Genomic DNA, 11,198 nt, shown 5'->3' with positions numbered 1-11,198 from the left:
AGATTTTCCCTCTACATATTCTCATGTCAAAATTAATGTGTCACAACCCTACCGCCAGTTTTCAAAAATTGAACATCCCACCAGCAATAATAGGTCTTTCCTTTTGAGTGAAAAATTCTCGAAAGAGACGTTAAACAGCATACTAAAACAAAAATAATTTGATTTATTGATTGCTTGTATGTTGATTTACCTCCCGTTGTTGTTGATGTTTGTAAATGTTTGCTTGTTGTTTGACGTCTCTCTCGAATTTTTCATTCATATGGAGACGCCAACACTTACCCCAGTCGAAGATGTTGAATTCTAGACTATCAACGTTTTTTATCTTAAGTTTTATGTTCTCAGTTACTATGTAACGTAAATTGAGGGTTAGTCACACTGATAGATATTTATTTTCAAAAGGTTACGGAGCACTTACTTATGTAGTGTATAAAGTAAGTAGTTTTTGGTATTTTGTAATTACAGTATATCCTTCCTTGTTGATGTTTCAAAAGATACGATACATGTTTTAGTGTGAAAATTAATGTACCACTTAAAAATCGATACAATTTGGTGATTTTGAAGAGAAATGCATTTTATATATTCCAGGTTTCAGATATTATTTCTGACAGCAATAATCATCCGAGGCATACCATTTGTAAAAGGTAAGAGTTTGTTTTGTTTTAAAAACAAACTAAATTGCTTTAAAAAGCATTGAGTAACTAGCTACATGTAGTAATAATAAATATCGATATGTTATGAAATCAAATCACAGTGAATGTGTAGAAAATCATTAATGATTTTCACTCAATATCTTATTTTTGTAAAAAGTGCACTTCCCAAATTTTTATATGGATTTGTTTCTCATAACTTTACATACCCAGTTTTTGGCAAGGTCTCAGGCAACAGTTGATTTTTCGGACTGGTGTGGAATATATGGAATGCCAAATTAATATATAGTCAGATATTTGTACCTATTTTTAATTCAATTGTACCTATTTTTAATTCATTTGGAGATAAGTACAATAAATTTGAAGATAGGTAAGAATGAATTAAAGATAGGTATAATTGATCGAGAGATAGGTGCGGTTGACTTGAACCTATCTTTAATTATTAAGATACTGACAATAACAACTACTCCTAATGAAATACTTTGTACGGTTCCTTACGTGTTTAAGTCACTCTCGAGGGTAGCTTTCCGTATTTTTAATAACAGATAAAAAGTTAAACTTAGGTACAATTGAATTATACCAATCTTTAATTCTTGTGTAGATATGTTTTCATTAAACCTATCATCAAGTCAATTGTACATATTTTTCATTCGATTGTACCTATACAATGTATCTTCAATTCTATTATTATACCTTTCTTTAATTCTTTTGTACCTTTCTTCAAAAGAATTGAAGATAGGTATAATTCAATTAAAACTCTCTTTAATTGAAGACAGGTCTAATTTCATTAAAGATACGTGTAATTTATTTGAACCTAGGTTTAAGTATTTAGAGATAGGTATAATTATTTAACCTATGTGTATCTTTAATTCATTGAGAGCTATCTATTATCAATTGTACCTATCTTTAATTCATTTGAAGATAGGTTCAGTTATTTAAAGATAGGTCCACTTTTTTCAAGATAGGTACCAGTATTTGAATATGGGTACAGTCCACTTATTGTTTTCCCATAGGCGACAATGTTAACGTTTCCTCTTACAGCGATGTCCCTAATTTTCGTTCAGCAGTGAGTGACCCCTCAAATCAAAGCAACATCAAGTTGTCTTTCCTCGGTTAAAATCTCGAGGTAGCATGTCAGATTTGTTTTCCGGCAAAATGCGTCTGTCTGCGGGAACCTCTTATAATGAAAGTGAAAGTTGGGGAATTTCAGAGTTCTCACTGGCGTTATAATACACAAAATAATTCGGCTGATCTTCTTGATAAATGACATTTGCCAAGCTTTTTTAGTAGGTTGGTTGGTTGGTTGGTTGTATGTTGTTTTCACGTCCCTGTCGAGAATTTTTCACTCATATGGAGACGCCACCACTTGCCGGTGGAGGGCTACAAATTTTGTCCTATGCTCGGCACTTAGGGCCTTTGAGCAGTGAAGGATCTTTTTCGTGCCAGCACCTACTGCGACACGGGGCCTCGGTTTATACGGTCTCATCCGAAGGACCGGTCTCCACGTCCCACAGTGGGATTCGAACCCGCGACGTAAGGATAGACTCCTTACTTCGCGACTTTAGAGCAGACGCTCTAACCACTGCGCCACGCGGGCGACCTTTTTTAGTAGGAAAGACATACACAATTGTTAGGATCAGTTGTGTACATCTGCACAATTTTTTTTATGCATTTCTGCAAATTAAGGAACGTAATTTTTTTCTGCACTACTTTCTTCTCCTACCGATTCTAGAAATAATAAGTGGGATGTACCCAATATATACTGATGGAAATAAATAAGGGAACACATAAATTTATAGGGACATTTGCTTTATTGTCAGTGGATTCTAATCAAATATATTTGACTAAATATGTGTTTCCCAGGTAAAATTTTAGTATTTGGTGTGTCCTCCCTACTTTTTGATCACTTCCTCACACCGTCGTGGAACACTCTGTATCAACCTCCGTATCTCAGCTCGAGGAATTGCGCGCCACTCTTCCTGAAGAGTCTGGAACATGGCATCAACTGTCTGTGGTGGGGCATCACGGTCACTTACCCGACCCCCAAGAACATCCCAGAGGTGCTCAATGGGGTTAAGGTCTGTTTTTGGATGGCCATTGCAACACTCTGATGTTGTTCTGCGTCAGAAAATCCCTGCTAACGTGAGACGTGTGGGGTCGAGCATTGTCGTGTTGGAACTCAAAATTTACGCCCACTCTACGGCGGAAAGGAAGAACAGACCGCAACACTTCATGGTAACGGACATTATTCATCTTTCAATCCAGTCGAACAAGGTCAGTTCTGTGGTCGTAGGATATGCCGCCCCAAACCACCACCATATGAATCATGTTGTTTAATTGTACACTAATGATGACGTTCAAGAAAGCGTCGCCAAACACGAATTCGATCGTCTGCAAAGTCCAAATTGAACCTAGATTCATCGCTGAACATGGTATAGCACCTTTGTCGAAGTTGTCTTGCTTGATGTTGTGTAGCCCATGCTCTTCTGAGACGCCTGTGTTTAGCAGTCATCCTTACTCCAACAACAGGACGACGTGTTTTTAGGCCCGCTGCTTTAAGTCTGTTTCTGACAGTACGGTCACAAATTCGTATTCCTCTTGCTGCCCTGAACTCGGATTTTATTTTTTATGCTGGTTTGAACCTATTATGTAGGGAAAGCAGCACCAGCTCACGGTCATTACGCGCTGTTGTTTTACGTTTGGAACCTCGACCTTGTCTAATTTTTACGCTCCCTGTCTGGCGGTACCGGTTCCACAGACGTAAAATCACACTTTTTGATTTGTTAAATTGTCTAGCAGTCTGGCATATTGATTGACCTCCGTTAATGCATCCGATAAACTGCCATTTTTTGATTTTCAGAAAGTTATGTTCTTGGCATGATTCTCAAAGTACGGGTATACTGACAATAGCCGTCTACTGAAGTGTTAAATGAGCGCAATCATGCGTGAAAATCATGGAAATCAATTTTTCAATAGCATGTATTTTTAGTGAGTAAAAGAAAACCTAAAATTTTCACAACAGCTACATAGAGCCTCGAACAAATGAGAGATGATAACATTAGGTAATAGTAAATATGCGTTAAAGATCCCAGAAACAATGGAGCTGCATCTATTTTGTTTCTTTACCCGCCAGATGAAAATCTGTCCTTGATGATCTGCGTAAAAAAGTGTGTTTATTATTCATTCTATGCTTGCCCTGTTTACATATTTTTTTCTTCATTTTTTTTTCTCATTGGAACGAGGAAAAGATAAAATATGGGGATACATAACGTTTTACATAAAAGATGCAGCTGATTTACGATGGAATCTGAAAAAGACTCTCACAAAATATGCCTTCAATGATGGAAAACCCGACAGATCACTGACAATGTTTGTAAAATCAAAATCAGTCTTGCTGTTTTAAATATCATTAAAAGAATTGGAATATAACATTAACATGTATACATAATAGAGCTACTCTTACTTGTAATTTGACGGCTCATATTGGCCATCGTAGTTACTGGGGGTATAGGATCTGTTCAATAAACTAGAGGTACTGTGAGCGATGAGCTCACTAAATGATACCCCCCGCCTCCCATATGGTTATAACTGGTGAAAAAGTCCATGTTTTCCTGTGGCCGGGAAACCCAAAATATGTGTCGGATCAAAAAGTAAAATAGGAGGTGCACAATGGCAATATGTAATAAAGATTCTGTGAAAGTCTCATCAAATTTCATTCAGTGGTATGAGGGGAGTTCCAAAGTACTGTAACAGACAGACAGAAGGAGTTAGATGGACGTCCTGATTACTATATACCCTCCCGCTTTTTAAAGCGGGGGGTATAATAATGTCCTCGGTGCTCGGAAAGAAGAAAAGGGCGCTTTTCAAAGATTTAATCTTAATGATTTAACTTATTATTCTCTTTTAATTAAAATGCATGACCGTAATTTTTTTTTTATCAAATTTCTGATTGTTTTTAGAACTCATTTTTGGGTATGACCCTTATTATACTGGGAAATGGCAGATCTTTCCTGGAATTGTTTCTTCTTTCTGAAAGGTGTTTTTTCAAGCTTGAAACAAGTAAAAAGGCGAAATATTTGGCGAATATTATTAATGTTAAAAAAAAATTAAATTTCTGTTTATCCCAAAACTCTTTTTCTCTTCAGGGTGTTCAGGTTTGGACGCTGTCATGAAGAAATTTAATGTACTGGATTCCTGATTCTGTTTCGTTCCTCTCATTAACCTTTCGATTTTTTGGCAAAAAAATTGCTTTATTAAACTGCCTCCCCGAATACGAATTTGAACAACAGGACCACTAATATTTAAGAAAATTGCATCTTTGTGCTCTTGCAATTCTTTGCTCTTCTTAGATCTTTGCTGTTTTTGTCCAGTACATCTTATTGTAAATTTTGTTTCGATGGTTTCACGCAATAGATTCAAGTTTCATTATCTGTTTGAATTTCAAACAAACGTGGATAACTACAATTACTGACATTTTAAAATAATTGTTTAGATATTCTTGCACACTGTCGTTTTCACTCATTTCTCTAAACCTAGGGTGACCTTTGAGCACTAGCTTTTTCTCTACCAAACGTTTCTTTTAAACAATGTGAACTGTACTTTCGAAATAATGTACATCAAATTTGCTATGGGTCTGAAAGTCAATCATACATTATCAGTGATTATTTGTTGAAATTTGCAAACAGTACATTAGTTGTAATAATTTTTGTTGGCAAGGACGGTACCAATTTTTGATGCCCATTATATAATTTTTTTATCATAGAAATCCACCAACTCATTTGTTTATAAAACAGATATTGATTGCCGTAAATTTAACATATTTCAGTGAATATTTCTTTGGGATTCTTAACGAGTTTTATAGCAGTTTTAATGAAGCATGAAGCATTTAATTTAACTCTAGTTTACTTAATATTTACCATTCATTTATAATACAGTGTCTTAAATAGCCCTTGTTTTCCAGCTTCTCACAAGAAATTATGTAATGAAAACTGGTCACATAAATTGTTATAAATTCATTAATTATTCAATAATGCGAAAAAGTCATGCTTAATGTCATATGCTATCTGTATTATGTGTCGTATAGTTCAGGACATTATTTATTGAACAGCCCTCGTTTAGTACGATTTCCCCTACAGATAATTGACTTTAGAGTTCTAGAATGATTTCCTTCTTGTATATTAGGTATTCTCTCTTCTAACCTTTGTGTCTACTTGTATTACCAGATTAAAAAGGGTGAAGACCTACTATGAGGAAAGTTTAATCTTGCTTTAACTAATGTCACCGTCTCTTGTATGACACGATGGAAAGAGTGTTCGCTCTAAAGTCGCAAACCATAGAGTTGATCCTTATGTTGCGGGTTCGAATCAGCTTCGGGACGTGACGACCGGTCGGTCGCACGAGACCGTTTATAAATCGACATCCTGTGTCACAGGAGGTGCTTGCACAAAAGACATACCTCATGATCATTGGTCAAAAGCTTTAAGCGAGTACAGGCCACACGACCATAAACCAAGAACAGACTTAAGTCAAAATGTCAAATCAATATAATTTTAAAATAAACTTCATAACAAAATCCCCCCCCCCCATATCTTTAAATTGGAATATTATACAAACCTGTAATTTTTTATTAGCATATGTATATATCATAAATGACAACTTGAAGCTATTTAAAATCAAAATTTTACTTAAGTCTGTTCTCAGTTTATGGTCTTGGGTCCACAGGTCTAAATTCACAGTCCTCCACCAGCAAGTGGCGGCGTCTCAATATGAGTGAAACAACCAAACGAAGTGGTACAGCAATCAGTCTATTGAAAATATTTATTTATCAACCATAACAGTGGACATTAATTGCATCAATTTTCACTTAGGATAATATCCTGATTTTCTGTTCGTTTGATCTTCCGTCCGTTTATCCAACTAGATATATAGCTATTTTATTAGATTCTTGACAATACTAGGCCATATTGCTCTTCTGAAAGTTGAATTTCATGAATGCATACCCCAGATCATATGAAATGACTGGAAAATTACTCTATAAAGTGCATATCCCAAAATTTAATTATCAATTTTATTGTTCTAGCTCAAAACATCAGACTTGTCAGTGGATATACATCTGCGATGGGTCGAGTGGAGGTAATGTATAACGGTACGTGGGGAACTGTTTGTGATGACGACTGGGATGGCATAGATGCTGGTGTAGTGTGCTCAATGCTAGGATATTCAAGGTAAGATAGAAAGATAATCAAAACCAATAACTTGTATTACGTTTTTTTTCATTGTCATTCTATTAAGCATTATCAGCAGATTATCGAAATTGAAATATAGAACGTAAAACTTATTTTAGTGATGTCGAAGATATATATATAATGCAAGATTCTTCTTTTTTCAGGGAAAATGCGGTTGCCAAAAAGGACGCTTTCTTTGGAGCAGGATCTGGAACTATATGGATGGACCAGGTGGAATGTACAGGAAGCGATGTTAATTTATTTCATTGTTCTAAATCAAAACTTGGTAAACACGATTGTTCCCATGGTGAAGATGCAGGGGTTATTTGCTCATTAGGTACGAATAATCACAACTGGACCTAGAAAAAAAAACAGTGTACCAATATATATACATGTATTTAAAGAATAAGTTTCGCGGTTCAGTTTAAGTTGAAAATACAGTAATTTTCACTGGGATCCTCTCACACAGACCACACTGGTGACTTGGGGGGTTAAAAATGATGTCATTTTCCCTGTAGTCCATGTATTATAACTTTCTAAATTGCTTATTATCCTAAATCCTACAAATTTATTCAAAAATGACCAAACATTTAAACAGTTTTTCAATAATTCATCTACATTCCAACCTTTTGTCTGAAATGTTCAGTTTTATAATAAAAGAATCGTTTCAGAGGATTATAATATATGTTTTATTTTTTGGATCGAGGAGTGAGCTTATATTTTGATTCTTTAATGTAAGTAAAACATCCATTTTCTTCAAATTTCAAGAACATTGCAATTTCACAAAGCCTGTCTTTCAATACATAGACTCTCAGAGTAACCATTTTTATAGGAAATGAAACCAGTAAGTCTCTACTTACATTTGTAATATTGCAATTGATATTTGAATCAGAACATTGGGACTTGGTCAATTCATTGTATGTGGACAGGTCCATTTATTGGAAACTAGCTCATATCTGAAGCAATCATCAAGGCATATAATAACATAAGATATTAACATAGGTTTTCCAGTACCTTTTGTTTATTCTCTATTTCTATATATGATTTATTAAGGCATTTCCGCCCTCCTGTGATGTCAGGGTTTTTAGTGCAAATTCTTAATATTATATTCATACCAAAAAGAAATAAACATTATAGAATACAGTTTTACAATTGGTTAAATAAAAATATTCATTTGTTTATTGAATGAATTTTCTAAAATATTTTTTTTATTTAATTAGTTATTTAATATTTGATTGATTGTATCTTGTTTAACGCCGAGTAGGCGGCAATATTTTAGCCATATTTCGGCTGTATCAAATATTTTGAAAATCGAGATAAGAACAATAATTTCTTCTCATTTACATGTACATGTACCTTCATTCAAGTATCTTTTATTGTGCTTCTAATGTAAAAAGCGTAACGGTAGCTCAATCGGTAGAGCGCTCGCGTAGTGATCGGAAGACCGTGAGTTCGAATCTAGGCCGCGACTGACCTAAGTCGATAAAAAATGGATAGCAACCGTTCCTTCGCCATGCAGTCGGCACTTTGAAGTGAATTTGCGGGTCCTTCGGATGAGACCTTAAAAACCGAGACCCGGTGTCACGACAGGCGTTGGCACGATGCATATCCCCTACTGCCATGAATGCCGAGTAAAGGTCAAAATTTGAAGGCCTTAATCAGTATATTGTGACGTCTCTGTATGAGTGAAAAATGGGACGTAAAATAACATATATGTGAATTTTTGAACTGTTTCGTAAATGCGACTACGAACTATCAATAATAAAAACATATGTGCAGTCTCAAGAAGTCAGAGTTCTCTCAGTGTAATTGAGCATTTCAAAGAATCTGCTCATGATCACTTATTTTGTCTACATGTCGTTAAGCTAAGGCTTTTCATCTTTTGCTGGCACATAATAAAAGCCTCAAAAATATTTCACAAAAGGTATTTCAGGACACCGGATCATGGGGATGTTTACTTCTACTCCAAAAAATATCAACATTGAAGTAGCAAACAAGAATATCATTAAACTCATACTGTAAATTAAATTGTACGAAATTCTGTATCATACCTTTGTTATTGTGACGACGCTAGCTAACAGAGCATAAGATGATCCGTTTGGATTGGAATTAATTTCCTTGTTTTATAATAGACAAACTGTATTAAAGTTAATGAAAATTGTGTTCCTATAACACAGTCGCATAAGAAGAGAAAGTTTGGATTTCCCGGACTGGATTATAAGGTCACAGTCAGAAAATGTCCCCTCCTGTCTCCATGATTTAACATACAATATTAGTAAGTCATATATACTCAGAAACTTTAAAAACGCCTGTATAAAAATGTCTTGTAAAACAAATTCACAAATTTGTTTATCTAATAGTATTGCGTCTTAAACATTTTGGCATGTATCCATATCATCAATAAACGAAATCACTCATCCGTAAGTAAACATGCCAAAATGTTTAACACAATACACAGGCAAAATATTAGGAAATGAAATTTGTAAATTTGTTTTACAAGATACTTTCATACAGGCATTTTATAGTCTCTGAGTATATCTAAATTTCATAGTGCCAAGGAAGGTTCCGACTTACAGGGAGGCGGTATTCAGAGATTTCCATAGCTGGCATGAACATAACAGTTTATGTGAATATGTTATTGCAAAGGCTTTGTAGTGATGTTTATAATTTTCTTATAGAGAAAAAGTACTTAGAGTAACTCTTAAATTCTACGCTTTTTGTTTCACTATATTATTTATTGTTGTTGTGCATTAGATAATATAAGACTTGTCAATGGATCGTTGCCGTATGAGGGACGGGTAGAGATAAAACATAACGGTGTTTGGGGTACAATATGTGATGATGGATGGGACAATAAAGATGCAGCTGTTGTCTGTTCTATGCTAGGCTTTCCAAGGTAAGGTAAATAACTTCAACGAGTAAATTTTTCCCATACCGAATAATGTTTTTACAGAATATATCCAAATCTTACTATATACACATTTTTCCTGATATTTTATGGGTAGAAATTTTGCAACAGCCAAATCAGACGCATTTTATGGACAAGGAAGTGGCAAAATTTGGATTGACGATTTATCATGTAGTGGTCATGAATCCAATATATTGCAATGTAACAGAACAGCAATAGGCAAACATAACTGTCAACACAGTGAGGATGCAGGAGTACTTTGTTCACCCGGTACGTATGCATGTAAATTCTACGACGACTAAATGTGTTTTTCAAACACTGATTTCCCCGTATTGTTTTTCAAGTGCATGTCAAATCAGAGATCCATATCAAAATCGAAAAAAGGTAACCAATGAAAAGAAATTCACCTGTAAATAATAAAAGTAAAACCCGTGTAGCAAATCACAAAACACCAACAATTAACAAAACATAGCTCCTCTACTACAATGTTGGACTTCATCCAGTCAGAGAAAAAGGAATAATTCAATCATATAAACACTGATAAAACCCTATTGTAATTTATCTTTCAATTAAATACTCGGTATGATATTCTCGGCTTTTGTAAACCAGTAAGTAATGGGGGAGGGGATGTCATGATTTTCAGCTCAAAATATTCGACTTGTCAATGGGTACACATCTGCTATGGGTCGAGTTGAGGTTAAGAATAACGGTGCCTGGGGAACTGTTTGTGATGACTCCTGGGATGACAGAGATGCTGCTGTTGTGTGCTCAATGCTAGGATTTCCAAGGTTAGATAATCCATTTATGATTATTATGCAGAACAACATTAAGGACCCCAAATGCAGTCTCTCTCAACATTAACTTCAATCCAGTACTAGGACAGAAGACCGTATAATCCAAGGTTCCGTGTCGTAGTAGATGCTGGCACGAAAAAGAGATCCCTCCCTGTTTAATGGCCCCGAGTGCCGAGTATAGGAAAAAAATTACAGCTCTCCACTGGCAAGTGGTGGAGCCTCCATATGAGTGAAAAATTCTCGCGAGGGACGTTAAACAATTTACAACCAATCAATCAAAATAGATTTATCATAGCCCTGACAGGGTTTTCATTGACTTTCATTGGTCTATTGTCATTAGTTATTAGCAGAAACAGAAACATTGTACAGAACATATAAAATATACGTAATTTTACACTTTGTAAATTAATAGTGTATACAGGGAAATTTTCGCCACCTTCGCCCATCTCATCGGTAGGCAAATTTAAAACGGGGCAAAGTAAAAAAGCACAGAATGTCATTCCTTAAACAGAAATGATAATTGGGAATTTAAGGTAAAATTCTTCTCACACAAAACTGTATTTCTTGTATTTAAACATTAATGACATTTTCACAGAATCAAGAAGATAATATCACTTAGTGATGG

General features: G+C 35.1%; 1 protein-coding gene across 1 annotated transcript; it reads left to right on the top strand.

The window, feature by feature from the left end:
• Positions 1–493: 493 nt before the first annotated feature.
• On the top strand, positions 494–10,567 carry LOC134272527 (neurotrypsin-like; the record flags this gene model as incomplete). Its single annotated transcript, XM_062754749.1, has 6 exons — positions 494–641; positions 6,727–6,871; positions 7,036–7,208; positions 9,626–9,767; positions 9,877–10,049; positions 10,423–10,567. Coding segments are annotated over exons 1-6 (854 nt in total), but the record flags the coding sequence as incomplete, so codon positions are not given.
• Between the last annotated feature and the right edge of the window lie 631 nt (positions 10,568–11,198).

Source organism: Saccostrea cucullata, unplaced genomic scaffold (genome assembly GCF_032062105.1).
Source record: "Saccostrea cucullata isolate Sc308-1 unplaced genomic scaffold, CSIRO_AGI_Scuc_v1 ctg8392, whole genome shotgun sequence".
NCBI lineage: Eukaryota > Metazoa > Mollusca > Bivalvia > Ostreida > Ostreidae > Saccostrea > Saccostrea cuccullata.
This window is presented reverse-complemented; position numbering and strand designations above follow the sequence as displayed.